We start from the raw sequence: 15,709 nt of genomic DNA, 5'->3' as shown, positions 1-15,709 counted from the left end.
TTTTGAATTTCCATTGTGTAAATGTAAATACTAGTTTATTGTTTCTTGTTGGAAAAATTTCCTTTTTCCCCCTCCTATAGCAGGCGCCTAAATCTCTCTTCTATATGTCTGAAATCCAAAAAGCTCTGAAAATGTGTGTGTGCGCACACACACACACAAGTAACTTACTTTGTGAACAAAGTTAACTTGCATTGATACGATGCTATTTGTAATCTTTGTCGATCTCATTTAATGTGAATATTTAATACAATATGTTTTACTGTAGAAATTCTAGGAGTAGCATTGCATTGCTGGGAATTAAAGATACTTGCATCTTCAACAATACTGGATAATGCTAGGTTATTTTCTAAAGAGTATTGTATCAGTATTTACTTCCTCCAGTAATGTAGAGGTTTTCATTACTTAGCACTTTTATTAAACTTCAGAAGTTTTTGCTGGAGAGTATAAAATATCACTTTTTAGTTTTCAATTTTTTGATTTTTGCTAATGAGTTTGAGCATCTTTTACTGTGCTGGTTAACGTGTTCTTCCCTCATCTGAGATTCTATTCATGTCTTTTGCCCATGTTTGTACTAGGTTTCTTTTTTTTTAATATATATATTTTTATTGGGGTAGAGTTGTTTTACAGTGTTGTGTTGGTTTCTGCTGTACAGCGTTATGAATCGGCTCTGGGTACACATAGATTCCCTCCCTCTTCAGCCTCCCTCCCTCTCCCCCATCCCACCCCTCTAAGTTGTCACAGACACAGGATTGAGTTCCTTGTTTTAAGCAACTTCCTACAAGTTATGTGTTTTACACATGGCAGTGTATATGCTTCAGTGCCGCTCTCTCAGTCTGTCCCGCCCTCTCCTTCCTCTGCTGTGTTCACAAGTCCGTTGTCTACATTGGTAACGTGTATTTTTCAACGCTCTCAGTTCATCAGACCCTCTCCTTTCCAGACTGTGTCCACAAGTCTGTTCTATACTTCTGTGTCTCTGTTTCTGCCCTGCATATAGGTTCATCAGTACCGTTTATTCTAGGTCCCATATATATGCATTGATATACAGTATTTGTTTTTCTCCTCCTGACTTTCTTCATTCTGTATAATAGGCTCAAGGTTCATCCACATCAGTTCAGCTGACTCAAATTCGTTCCCTTTTATGGCTCAGTTTTTTAAAAAAATTTCCTCCTGATTTGTAGTAGTTCCACGATTGAATCTATCTATACTTTCTAGACTAGTTTCTTAGTCTGACAGCACCATCACATAGTTTTAATTACTTTAACTTTTTAACAGCTCCCATAAAAACAGACTTCTACTGCTATAGGGCATATGGAAGTAAGCAGAGCACAGCAAGAAATAGAACATGACTGGCATCCATTCCTGTGAGTCCTTTCCCAGTGACTAACCTCCTCCTCCTCAGAAGATACCTACTGGCCAGACTTGAACATCTTACACTAGTTTTGCTTGTTTTTTGAATCTTATTTAAATGGACCTGTATAGTGTAGTGTATATTTTTTGTGTCTCATTTTTTCTTCTCAGTTTTGTTTGCGAGATTCATCCGTATTGTTGTATACAGTTGTAGTTTTTTGTTAATTTCCTTCCGCTAGCAAAGTAATAGAGTTCCAGTTGCTTCTTGTGCTTTCTCATCCATCCTTTTAATTTTAGACATTTTGGTGGATGTTCACTGGTTTTCATTTGAATTCCGTAATGATTAACGATGTTAAGCCCTTTTTAATACACCTTTTGGTCTTTTGTGAGGTGGCTTGCTAAGTCTTTTCCCATTTTTGTATTGGGCCATCTGTCTTTTTCATACTGATTTGTAGGAGTTTATTAACGTATCCCAGATACCAGGGCTTGTATGTTGTATTTTGCAAATATCTTCTCAGTTTTCCCAGCCCTATAAGTGTATTTAAAGTTCTGTTTGATTTCTTAACTTCCCCATTGCCCCCTTTCCTTTGGCAGGTATCTCCAGGGGAAAAGAGGCATCAAATATTAGATTCCATATTCTAGGCTTCCCTTCTTTCCACAGTCTTGGCCTTCCAGGTTCTTACTGCCTTTATTGTGCTTCTTGCCTTCCAACAATTTATTTTTTCTTAAATTATGTTCAGTTTTAAAGTTTTCATAGAGTTGGTATGAAACCATCTAGTCAGTCATTGAGGGACACAGAAGTAGGCCAAGTCCTCCTGCCTTGTAGCTCCTCAAAACTTCTTGGTGGTTTGCTCCTCCATATAATTTTAGGATCAGTTTTTAAAGTTCTATAGATACGTGCACAGCTGTTGGGGTTTTGATGGGAAATGCATTGAATTTGTAAACCAATTTGAAGGAAACTGACATTTTGTTACTGTTTCTTAAGCACGAACGTGGCAATATTCATTCACTTAGGTCTTTTACAGTCTAATTCAATAAAGTTTTTATAATTTTCTTCTAACAGTTTCAAAAAACGATTGCAAGTATTTTGTTAGATTTATTTCTAGGTACCTTATTTTTGTGTCAAATCAGTAACGGTATCTTTAAAAACTATATTTTCTACCTTGCTGGTGTAAAGAAGTACAATTTGACTTTGTATAATGGACTTGGTATTGTTCTAATTGTGATAAATTGTATATAGAATTCTTTTGGATTTTCTGTGTAGACAGATCTGTGAATAATGACCTCTTTGTTTCCTCCTTTCCAATTCTTATGCTTTTTTTTTTTCTTCTTTCTTTTTCTTGTCTTAATGTGCTGGCTAGGATCTCCAGTACAATGTTGAATAGAAGCGGTGATGGGGGCATCCTGATCTTGTTCCTGATTTTAAAGGGAATGCTTTCAGAGTTTCACAGTTAAGTATGATGCTTGCTGTAGGTTTATTGTAGATAATCTTTTCAGGTTAAGGATGTTCCTTCCTATTGCAAGTTTGCTAATTGAAAAGAAAAATGAATGGATGTTGAATTTTATCAAAAACTTTTTCTGCATCTTTTGAGAGGGTCTTATGTTTTTCTTCTGTTAACCTATTAACGTGATGAAATACACTGATTTGTTTTCTAATATTTAAACCAAATTTGTGTTTCGAATATTAAGTCTACCCTGGTCTGTCCCTTTTTTCCATTATTGGACTCAGTTTGAATGTAGTTAACGTACGATTTTGGCTTTAATAATGAGTAATATTTCCTCATAATAAAGTATATATACTTTTCCTCTTTCTTTTGGAGGAGTTTATGTGAGATTAGAAAGATTTGTTTCTTGAGTGTTTGGTAGAACTTCCTTGTAGAATTGGGACACATCTTAATCACTGACTCAGTTGCTTTGGTTACAGGATTGCTCCTATTTTCAATTTTCAAACTGATTTTGGTAGGTTATACTTTAATAGGAAGTTGTCCATTTCATCCACATTCTTGAGTTTATGGCAGATTTGTAGTTAATGTCCTTTTAATCTTTTTTTTAGTGTTGCCTTTTTCTTGCTTAGTTTTAAAAGCTAAAAATGCCAATTAAAAAAAAAAAAACCCTTTCAGATAATCAAGTTTCTGTCTTTTATATGCTCTTTAACGTATCCTTTCCCTCCTTAATTTCTGTTCTTTATTTCTGTTGGGTTTATTTCTATTTTTCTAATTTCTTAAGTTGGATGACTTGCTTATTAATTTTCAGCATTTTAATAGACATTTAAGATCATGAATAGCTATGTATTTGCTTTCCCTGAATCACACAAGGGATGAATTCTTAATTTATGAGTTCTTTAAAACTTTTATTTGCAGAGGACTTGCCTGGTGGTCCTGTGGCTAAGACTCCAAAGCTCCCAATGCAGAGAGCCCTGGTTCTCTCCCTGGTCGGGTAACTAGATCCTGCATGCCCCAAGTAAAGATCCCATGTCCTGCAGCTAAGACTTGATGCAAATAAATAAATAAAAATATTTTAAAAGTTTTATTTCTAAACATGCTGGCATTCTTTTAGTTAATTTGGTCATTGATTTGTGTTGTGGCTAGGTAGTGTGATCTATGGGGATACAGTCCTTGGAAATCTGTTGAGACTTTTTGAATTTGGAGAGTTTTTTTGTATTTGAAAACAGTGTATTTTATAGTTGTTGGTGAAAAATTTTATATGTGTCTAGTATTAGACTTGTTAATTCTATTGTTAGAATCTTATATCTTTGTTTTTTAAGAGTAGATGTTATTCTTCTGCTAGAATTATTTTTCAATTTTCTTTGTAGTTTATATCAGCTTTTTAAAAGACATTTTATAATTGTTACTAGTACATGAAAATTTGAATTTATCATATTGCTGTTGAATTGAAACTTTTACTCTCTGTAGTTCCTCTTTATATCTAATAATGCTTTTTCAGTTACATACTGTTGTTTGATATTAACATACCTATTATTTATTTATTTATTTTTAGGCCATCTTATTCTGCCTGATTTTTAAAATTTCCCCTCCTACATTTTTGTGTTCTTTTATTTTAGTTTTATCTCTTATGAATGTCGTGGTATTGAATTAAAAAATTAATCTGCTGTAATAATGTTGGTCTTTATACTTTAAATTTTTTATTAAGATAATTGTTAATTCGCTGACAATTGTCAGAAGGAATACAGAGGCAACAGAGACATCTGTGTCCTCTTTATCCAGGTACCCCGTTGATAATGCCTTGCTAAACTGTAGTACAATAGCACAGTCAGGGTATTGACATTGACACAAGGTACAGACCATTTCCATCACCACAAGCATCACTCATATTATTGTTTTTATAGCCACACCTATTTCCTTTCCATCCCCTTAATCTCTAGTTCCTTTGCCTTTCCATACAAATTTTAGAATAACCTCATGTATATCTATAAAACGCTTTGGTGAGACTCGGGTAGGAATTGTCTTAAATCTGTGACTTGACATAGGGAAAATCGATTTTGTTGTTTTGTTCCTTGTTCCAGTGCACAAGGGATCCATTTATTTAGCACTTTTTAGACTTCTTTCCGGAGAAGGCAATGGCACCCCACTCCAGTACTCTTGCCTGGAAAATCCCATGGCCGGAGGAGCCTGGTAGGCTGCAGTCCATGGGGTCGCAAAGAGTCGAACACGACTGAGCGACTTCACTTTCACTTTTCTCTCTCCCGCATTGGAGAAGGAAATGGCAACCCACTCCAGTGTTCTTGCCTGGAGAATCCCAGGGACGGCGGAGCCTGGTGGGCGGCCGTCTGTGGGGTCGCAGCAGACTGCTTTCATTAGTGTTTTGTAGTTAACAGCATACAAGACCTGTTTGTGTTTTGTTATAGTTTTGACTGTACATATTTTCATTTTCTTTGGAGTGATTATAAATAGTATTGTGTGTTTTACTTGTTTCCGCATATTCTTGGTTAGCATATAGAGGTGTGATTGTATTTGTGTGTTGGCTTTTGTATCCTGTGACCTTGATGGACTCAATTATTAATTCTCTCTCTGTCTCTAAACAGTTAAAATTTTTTTTATTATTTATGTTTGGCTGTGTCAAGTCTTAGCAGTGGCACTGGGGATCTTTCACAGTGGTGCAGACTCTCTAGTTGTAGCACATGTGGGCTCAGCAGTTGTAACGTGGGCTTGGTTGCTCCATGTCATGTGGGATCTTAGTTCCCTGACTAGGTATCAAACCTGTGTCCCCTGCATTGTAGGGTGGATTCTTAACCACTGGAACCACGAGAGAAATCCCCAGTTATTAATTCTAGTAATTGTTTTGCATACTCCTTGGAATCTGCCAGTACAGGCAGTTTTGTTTTTTTCTTTCAGTCGCTGTGTCTTTTCTTTTGTTGGTCTCATTCCACTAGCTAGAACTTCCAGCACATCCTTGCCTCATTCCCAGTCTTAGGGAGAAGCATTCATTTTTTTCCACCATGAGCTGTAGTTTTTTTTGTAGGTGCTTTTTATCAAGGTGAGGTGGTTCTCCTGTATTCCTTTTTTTCTGAGAATTTTTATCATGAGTGGTTGTTGAATTTGTCACATGCTTTTTTCTTCATTGATACACGCACACACATATATGTATGATCATGTGATTTTACTTAAGCTGTTAGTATGGTGTACTTCTGTGATTTCAGACATTGAGCTGACTGTTTATTCCGGGAATAAACACTTCACTTGGTCTTAGTATTCTTTTTATATATTGCTGAAATCTGTTTGCTAATACTTGAAGATTTTAGCATCTACAGTTGTGAAGGATGTTGGTTTTATTTTCATTTTTTGTATTGATTTTGTTTGGTTTTGTTATCAGTCTGTTATAGCTTCATAAAATAAATTTGGAAATCTCTGATATTGTTTTCCAGAAGTAATTATGTAGAATTGGTACTGATTCTTATTTAAATGTTGAGTAGAATTCTCTGGTAAAATGATCTGGGTGTGGTAATTTTTTTTTTTTTTAATTTTTTTTTTAAATTAAGAGCTAAATTTCCTAATTAGATGGAGTAGTCAAATTATCTATTTCATATTGGGTGAATTTTGATAGTTTGTATTTTTCAAGGAATTGATCCATTTCAACTCAGTTGACAAATTCATGTGTGTAGAGTTGTTCTTAGTATTCCCATATTTTTGATGCTGTGATTTCTGTAGTGATATCCCTTAATGGCTGTTTTAATTGGGAAGTATTTCATTTTCATTTGTTGGGATTATTGATATATTTGTATTTATTTCTACACCTTTAGTTTGAGCATGTTTCTTTTTCTGCATTTTGTTTCCTCATCTGTTTTCTTGCTGTCTTTTTTTTTCTCTTTTTCGTGTTTCTCCATTTTACTAGTTGTGAAATACATTTTTTTTTTTGCTTTCTCGCAAACTCTTGGAGTTTAATTAATTTTCTCTTGAAACTTTATATATAAATCTAAAATTACTGTATTTTTCTTCCTTTGCTGTAGAATGTTTTAAACTGCTTACCACGTCTACCAACATTCAGGCATGCCATCTTGCCCAGCACTTTTGTCTTTTCTTAGCCTCACATGTTTCATACTATAATTTTATCCAGTAAATGTTTGTTTAGGTTATTTCCCTCCCTCCCCGGGTTTGTCAGTTTCTTTGCTTATCCTGCTTTCATAATACGCATTCCTTTAGATTACTGTGGTTCAGCCATGGTGGGCTTTTACTTTCTGTTCAGTGTGTTGCTACTGCTGCTAAGTCACTTCAGTTGTGTCCGACTCTGTGCAACCCCATAGACGGCAGCCCACCAGGCTCCCCCGTCCCTGGGCTTCTCCAGGCAAGAACACTGGAGTGGGTTGCCATTTCCTTCTCCAATGCATGAAAGTGAAAAGTGAAAGTGATGTATCTGTTTTTTAATATGCTGTCTAGGTTTGTCATAGCTTTTCTTCCAAGGAGTATGCTTCTTTTAATTTCGTGGCTGCAGTCACCGTCCATAGTGACTTTGGAGTTCAGGAAAATAAAGTTTGTCACTCTTTCTATTGTTTCCCATCTATTTGCCATGAAGTGATTGATGGGACTGGATGCCATGATCTTAGTGTTTTGAATGCTGAGTCTTAAGCCAGCTTTTTCAGTCTCCTCTTTCACCTTCATCAAGAGGCTCTTTAGTTTCTCTTTGTTCTCTGCCATAAGGGTGGGTGTAAAGCAGCGGAGACAACTCACAGCATCAACAGTCATTTAACCCAGGAACTGCTAGCGAACGTATGACGCAGGGATGATTCCGCAAGTTTCGCAAAGGAAACGAGAGCCTTGAAGTTGAGGAGTGCAGTGGCTGGCCATTAGAAGTTGACAGTGACCAACTGAGAGCAGTCCTCAAAGCTGATCCTCTTACAACTATGCAAGAAGTTGCCGAAGAACTCAGCATCGACCATTCTCTGGTTGTTCAGCACTTGAAGCAAGCTGGAAAGGTGAAAAAGCTCATTAAGTGGGCGCCTCGTGGGCTGACCACAAATCAAAAAAAAGTCATCATTTTGAAGTGTCATCTTCTCTTATCCTACTCAACAACAACGAACCATTTTTCGATTGGACTGTGACGTGCAACGGAAAGTGGATTTTGTACAACAACTGGTGATGTCCAGCTCAGTGGTTGGACCAAGAAGAAGCTCCAAAGCACATCCTGAGCCAAACTTCTACCCAAAACAGGTCCTGGTCACTGTCTGGTGGTCTGCTGCTAGGCTGATCCTCTAGAGCTTTCTGAATCCCAGTGAAACCATTACATCTGAGAAGTGTGCTCAGCAAATTGTTGAGATGTGCCGAAAACTGCAGCTCCTACAGCCAGCATTGGTCAAGAGATTGAGCCCAATTCTTCTCCATGGCAGTGCACAACCAACATTTCAGAATTTGAATGAATTGGGGACCAAGTTTTGCCTCATTCACCGTATTCACCTGCCCTCTCGCCGATCGACTATCACTTCTTCAAGCATCTCGACCACTTTTTGCAGGCAAAGTGTTTCCACAACCAGCAGGAGGCAGAAAATGCTTTCCAAGAGATCGTCCAATTCTGAAGCAGGGTTTTTTTGCTAGAAGAATAAACAAACATTTCTTTTAGGCAAAATGTGTTGATTGTAACAATTCCTATTTTGATTAATAAAGACGTGTTTGAGCCTAGTTATAATGATTTGAAATTCATAGTCCAAACCACATTTACTTTTGTATCAACCAGAGATCAAATTGCCAACATCCGCTGGATCATGGAAAAAGCAAGAGAGTTCCAGAAAAACATCTATTTCTGCTTTATTGACTATGCCAAAGCCTTTGACTGTGTGGATCACAAGAAACTGTGGAAAATTCTGAAAGAGATGGGAACACCAGACCACCTGATCTGCCTCTTGAGAAATCTGTATGCAGGTCAGGAAGCAACAGTTAGTACTGGACATGGAACAACAGACTGGTTCCAAATAGGAAAAGGAGTTCGTCAAGGCTGTATATTGTCACCCTGTTTATTTAACTTCTATGCAGAGTACATCATGAGAAACGCTGGACTGGAAGAAACACAAGCTGGAATCAAGATTGCCGGGAGAAATATCAATCACCTCAGATATGCAGATGACACCACCCTTATGGCAGAAAGTGAAGAGGAACTCAAAAGCCTCTTGATGAAAGTGAAAGTGGAGAGTGAAAAAGTTGGCTTAAAGCTCAACATTCAGAAAACGAAGGTCATGGCATCCAGTCCCACCACTTCATGGGAAATAGATGGGGAAACAGTGGAAACAGTGTCAGACTATTTTTCTGGGCTCCAAAATCACTACAGATGGTGACTGCAGCCATGAAATTAAAAGACGCTTACTCCTTGGAAGGAAAGTTTTATGACCAACCTAGATAGCATATTCAGAAGCAGAGACATTACTTTGCCAACAAAGGTTCATCTAGTGAAGGATATGATTTTTCCTGTGGTCATGTATGGATGTGAGAGTTGGACTGTGAGAAGGCTGAGCGCTGAAGAATTGATGCTTTTGAACTGTGGTATTGGAGAAGACTCTTGAGAGTCCCTTGGACTGCAAGGAGATCCAACCAGTCCATTCTGAAGGAGATCAGCCCTGGGATTTCTTACAGTACTTTGGCCACCTCATGTGAAGAGTTGACTCATTGGAAAAGACTCTGATGCTGGGAGGGATTGGGGGCAGGAGGAGAAGGGGACGACAGAGGATGAGATGGCTGGATGGCATCACTGACTCGATGGACGTGAGTCTGAGTGAACTCCGGGAGTTGGTGATGGACAGGGAGGGGGCGTGCTGCGATTCATGTGGTCGCAAAGAGTCAGACACAACTGAGGGACTGATCTGATCTGATAACAGCATGTGCTGTTCTCTTAAAGAAATTTGCTTAGTATTTGTAGTCTTTATGTTTCTCTTCTCATTCTTAGGACTGTATTTGTTTTCTTCCCGCTTTTTCCAGATTGAATTTATAGGCTTTTAGTATTTTGCTTTCTAAGTCATGTTTTCTTGCATCTTTTAATTTGTCACTCTTTTCTAGGGTGTGTTTGTTGTTGACTTTTTTAGCTTCTTGAACTGACTTCTTTATTTTAAATCTTGTACAAAAAGAAGGTGTTTAGGAGATCAGTGTGTTGTAAAGAAGAGATCCATTTCAAATATCTCAAGTAAAATGGGATTTAATCATAGGGATTACATGATCTCACAGGAGTAAGGCCCAGGAACTGAGGCCTCCTATGACTTCTGGAATTGCATCTATCTTTCTAATTTGCCGTAGTAGTTTTTCTTACGGTATCAGCTTAATCGTGCCTTTGATGGATTGATGACGTATCTGATTTTTTAATGCATCCCTGCCTATAAATGCAGGTGTAGATTGTTTTAATACTGTATCTGGGTAAGGCGATATTAATAACGTGATTGGTCAGTTTGCCTCAGCAGCTCTTCTCCTTTCCCTATAGTATATGTCATAGCAGATGGAGGATCTACAGAGCTGAATTGATCTTTACCGTGACGTCTAACCCGCTATAGCTTCGCCAAATTCTGTGCTTTTTTGGGCTCACATAGCACCGTCAACTTGCCTTCAGTCCTATATGTAATGTTCAGTTGTATAAAGTTCCAGCTTTAAGTTTTTTAACTAATTTTGACAGTGAAAAAGCTTGTTTTACATTTGTAGTCTTAATTGAATGTCAGTTAACCTAGATTAGCTTTATTGAACCAATTAGCTCTTCCTTAGCAATCAGATTATCTTTTTTAAAAATCAGTCATGCCGGCATAGTTCATGAATTTTCTCAAAGTCAGTCCACAAACATTGATTGAGAAATTTCTCTGTAGCAGCACAGCATTGTAACTGAAGTATTAGAGGGCAGACTTGGAAGCAGGCAGGATGGACTGGATAAAATCCACTTGAAAAGGAGTGTTATTAAAAACACTGACATCAGAGGTTGGTGGAAAACAGTAGCTGAAACCCATTTTTGGTAGTATTCATAGCAGGCTCACCTTACCTGGTGACTGCTGAAATTGGTTGAAGACAGATATTTTTTTAAAAAGGCATAGCTTGAAGAAGAAGCAGGATCCAGCAATGTTTGCCAAGAAACACATGTTCATTGGAGTTGACTGATTAAGCTTCTTAGGGGATATCTTAATAGTAAATGCTAAATAAAGGGAGAGTTTTGTTGTTTTAAACTAGAAATTACCAGAAAGATGGTGTGACCTCCAGTGTCCTGAGTTCTGAATCTGGGACCTTCAGCTACTGATTGCTGGTGTGAAGTTTTCCACAGGACACTGTGGACTCTCAGAGCCATCGTCTTTGAGCAGACGCCTGCAGTAGGATATCTTGGCAGCATTTTGCAGGGCAAAGGCTGCCCTGTCTCCTGTTGTTGTTTCCTTGCACCTCTCCAAACCTGGGGATTTCTGTTTTGCTTCACAATACTGTAATTCTGCATTCTATCTCCTTATTCTTTTTCATTTGTGTATTTACAATAGATGTTAGACCAAGTACATTAGCATTCTTTGCCAAATAAAATTCCCATTGAAAATAAGTATTATGAGACCTCCCAGGAATTCCTTTTTGAAAGTCAAGCTTTAGAATGCCTTGTGGTCTATTTTGTCATTTCTGTAAAACAAGTTTCCTTAAAATGAAGAATTACCTGAAAATAAGGGTAAGGAGAGATGCTGTGAATTCTGAGTTAGTTTGGTTTCTTTATAGAGAATCACAGGTAGTGTATGTCTGTAGGACTGTCATTGTTCATTGTTTTTGTTGTTAGTGTTCTCCTAACAACTAGTTCAGCTAACGCTAGTGTTGTTAGATTTAATGTTATTTGTGCTACTGTAGTATAAGCAGATTTCAGTTGAAGTATTTTTTAAGATTGACGACTTTGGGAAAGAGGCATTGCATTTCTTGCTTGGGAGGAAACTTCCTGAAAAGCTGTCATAGTCTTTATATGCCTGAAACTGTGACTCTTAACTGATGTGCCATTAGATAGGCCCCAGATTCTCTTGTTTTCCATCTTTGTTGTCCTGAGCATAGGGGATCAGTTCAGTTCAGTCACTCCAGCTGAACTGATAGTCACTCCAACTGAACTGATGGTCACTCTTTGTGACCCCATGGACTGCAGCAGCCAGACTTCCCTGTCCATCACCAACTCCTGGAGCCTACTCAAACTCATGTCCATTGCGTTGGTGATGCCATCCAACCATCTCAACTTCTGTCGTCCCCTTCTCCTCCTTCCTTCAATCTTTCCCAGCATTAGGGTCTTTTCCAATGAGTCGGTTCTTTGCATCAGGTGGCCAGAGCACAAGGGTAGGGTAAGGTAAATAAAATCTTCCTTTTACCCATGGGGAAGGTGAAACAAATTAAAATATAATGATCATGGTACTTGTGATATATGTTGCTGTTAGAGTGTGATTTAGATCCATACTCCTCCCCTAAGCCCTTGAAGTGGGGTTAGTCCAAACTGAGATGTACTCAAGTGTGAGATACACACTTGGTATTGAAAACTTAGTATGAAAAAAGATTTTGTTGACACTTAAAAAAAAAATTATGTTTAAATTGCAACCACTGTTTACATGTTGAAATAATGCTTTTGATGTATTGGATTAAATAAAGCATATTATCAAAGTAAATTTAAAACGTATTTTAATGTGGTCACCAGATAGTTTCAAATGATATATGTGGTTCCCATTTCTATTGAATTGCACTGATCAAGAGTATAAAGTGTTTGCTGGGGTTACTATGTAATATTCTCTGACTGTACAATCTGAAATTTGGAGACAGTATTTGAAGTAGAATTATGATACAGCATATTCATTCAGATTACTTTGATATATTTAAATTTGTTTGCATTTTGGAAAACTGGCAAGTATTCCTAACAACTGTTTTAAATACCAAGAAGAGTTTTTTTTTTTTTTTTTAAGAGTTTTAGCAGTTGTTCTTGGGCTATCAGTGACACTTAAAAGTGCAAAACAGAGGAATTATTATGAATCACTGCCAACTGTAGTATGGCCCCTGCATACTGACCAGGTTGAATAGGCATCCCAGGCAGCTGTAGGGCATGCAGTGCCGAGGAGGGGGGCTGGTTGGTTTCCGAAAGGGCTTTGGACGACACAGGTCTTGCTTCTCTTTCTGGTCACATGGTGCTTGTACGGTACGGCCAGTACAGGTGAAGCTGACCCAAGTGTGGTTTACCTCTAAGTTCAGAATCTGAAAATGACATAAGTAGATGGGTTTATGACGCACGCAGTAAATGATAGGAAGAATTTACTAGGTTTGTTGAATAAATAACAAGGTGAAATGTGGAACAGCTATATATAGTCTTCATTTTACACCACAGAGTTCTTATTTTACACTTGAGAATTTCAGTCATTTTAGGAATTTGACTGCTGAATAAAGATGATGTGATTTTTATCTTTAGTATTAAAAAAAATCCTAATTTTCTTAGTGATTAAGTGAAGTTGCTCAGTCGTGTCTGACTCTCTGCGGCACCATGGACTGTAGCCTCCCACGCTCCTCCGTCCATAGAATTTTCAAGGCAAGAGTATTGGAGTGGGTTGTCATTTCCTTCTCCAGGGCATCTTCCCGACCCAGGGATGGCTTTACCATCCCTGGGAAACCCTGTTGTCCCTTCATATTGGAGTTGGGGTGAAAAATTTATTGGATTTTGGATTACGGTTCTGTCTTGATTTTTGTGGATTTTTCCTGCTTAGCATCAGAAACTTTAGAGGTACATTGTTGCAGAAACTTAAATTTTTTTGTTCAATTGGTGATAATACTGTAATAAACATTACACTGTGTATTGTACACTGTGAAAAGGAGTATTTTCATTGGTTATAGATTTCATAGATAGTGAAGTGGTCAACAGAAACCAACAGACTATAGATTTCCAAAATTGAGAACAGCAAAACATAATTAAAACCACAATGTGAATGTAATTGCGGGGAAGGGTGGTGGTGGTAGAAACAGTTAACAATTGTAAGTGATATGTGAAAATGCTGATTACTAGCACATGCCAGTTGATATTAACAATGTTGGAAAAATCTGAAATTATAGTATATTTTAGATAGCGTTTTTATATGTTTGAGGCTATTGGCTTATATCCTTTTTTTTTTTTTTCTTTCTTTTTAGAATATGGTTTCTAGTTTTAGGGTTTCTGAACTACAAGTGTTACTAGGCTTTGCCGGACGGAATAAAAGTGGACGTAAGCATGACCTCCTGATGAGGGCGTTGCATTTATTGAAGAGTGGCTGCAGCCCTGCGGTTCAGATTAAAATCCGAGAATTGTATAGACGCCGATACCCGCGGACTCTCGAAGGCCTTTCTGATTTATCTGCAATCAAATCACCGGTTTTCAGTTTGGATGGTAGCTCCTCACCTGTAGAACCTGACTTGGCTGTGGCTGGAATCCACGCGTTGCCTTCCACTTCAGTTACACCTCATTCTCCGTCCTCTCCTGTTGGTTCTGTGCTGCTTCAAGATACTAAACCCGCATTTGAGATGCAGCAGCCATCTCCCCCAATCCCTCCTGTCCATCCTGATGTGCAGTTAAAAAACTTACCCTTTTATGATGTCCTTGATGTTCTCATCAAGCCCACGAGTTTAGGTAAGTGTTAGAGAAATCCGTTTCTTCTGGACAAGAGAGTGAATAAAGCAAGAGGGCTTGACTGAATTGCATATTATAAAATCAAGGCATTAAAATGCCAAATGCTTAAATGTACAGGTAAAAAGAAATACGGGCAACCATGACAAATCTGGCATAAAACTTTAATTCATTGATCAAACTTCCTTCTTACAGCTTAGAACTCAAATTGCTTCAGGGTGTATACGAACAGACACAAATCTTATTTATTGCCTGTGATTCTGCCTTTTGATATTTTTACTGTTTTTACAGAGACTTAGTTTCTGTTCAGCATAGCTTTTTAAACTGTTTTTGCAAGAAATCTTTTCTACTTAAATTTTTCCTAAGGTGACAGTTTGCCACATATTTTAGCTTTTTGTTTAATAACCAGTGACTGCTCAGAAAACGTAATAAATTTTATATTATTAGACATTGATACATGTGACTCCAACACGTTTTTACCTCAGAATTTTCACCACATTTTTACCACAGAAGTTGATGACTTCTGTGCTGTAATGGCATAATTTCTTCCTGGCTAATGAAATTATTTACAGAGGTATTTGAATTTGTTGATAAATTGCTTGGGAAATGACATTTCAGAGTTAGGCTGGGAGATCATTTTCCTGTCCATCCTAGGAAAAACACTTTTTTGTTTCAAGTCATTTGAAAACTCTCTTAAATATATTAATATGCTTTTTTCATTTTGTATAGGATTATACTTGTACATCTCGGTTGAGCTAGAAGGAAGTTTTGAGGTTAATGGGGTCAACATGGCCTGATAGTGGTGGGCTCCTTACATTGTTTTGTTTAGCACACCTGAACCAGGCAGGTAGAATAATGTATTTTATCCCTTCATTAACATTCATTCTGAAATAAGGATTCTATATTTGTTCATGTTTTATTGTTTTTACAAAGTCTTGTGAGCAGAATTATTGCATCATAGTCAGGACTCTTGATAACATCGTGTTAGATTAGTCTCCAGTACAGCTGTGCCAGTTTGAATTCCACAAAACGAGAGACTGTCTCTCACTGCGGTTTTTCTTCCAGCTTGTATCTTGTTTAGATTTTTCGTTTTTCAAATTAATAACAGGAACAAACATTTAAAATATGTATTAGCTAACTGTTTCTTTTATGGTTTTACTTTCATTTTTAACCAGGTTCGTTATCTGGTTAAAATGTTTCCATAATTTATTTCTCCTTTTTTCATGGTTTTTGATTTGTATCAGTGTACATATGTAGCATCATGGTTTGTTCACATGTTTCTTAGCAATCACTGCAAAATTATTTCTTTGTGTTTGGAGAA

General features: G+C 37.4%; 1 protein-coding gene across 14 annotated transcripts in view; it reads left to right on the top strand.

Moving 5' to 3' along the window:
- PIAS2 (protein inhibitor of activated STAT 2) overlaps positions 1-15,709 on the top strand; it is a 103,974-nt gene that overhangs the window by 16,158 nt on the left and 72,107 nt on the right. For 10 of the 14 annotated variants that reach the window (XR_011462462.1, XR_011462461.1, XM_070361752.1 and 7 more), the window contains exon 2: positions 13,917-14,391. Coding sequence is in view for 12 of the 14 variants with exons in the window: in XM_070361752.1 (XP_070217853.1) it covers positions 13,917-14,391 (475 nt within the window). In the remaining 2 variants the exon portion in view is untranslated. The other 4 variants (XM_070361748.1, XM_070361749.1, XM_070361747.1 and 1 more) reach the window with 3 other exon arrangements.

Source organism: Bos mutus, chromosome 24, assembly GCF_027580195.1.
Source record: "Bos mutus isolate GX-2022 chromosome 24, NWIPB_WYAK_1.1, whole genome shotgun sequence".
In the NCBI taxonomy this organism is placed as follows: domain Eukaryota; kingdom Metazoa; phylum Chordata; class Mammalia; order Artiodactyla; family Bovidae; genus Bos; species Bos mutus.
This window is presented reverse-complemented; position numbering and strand designations above follow the sequence as displayed.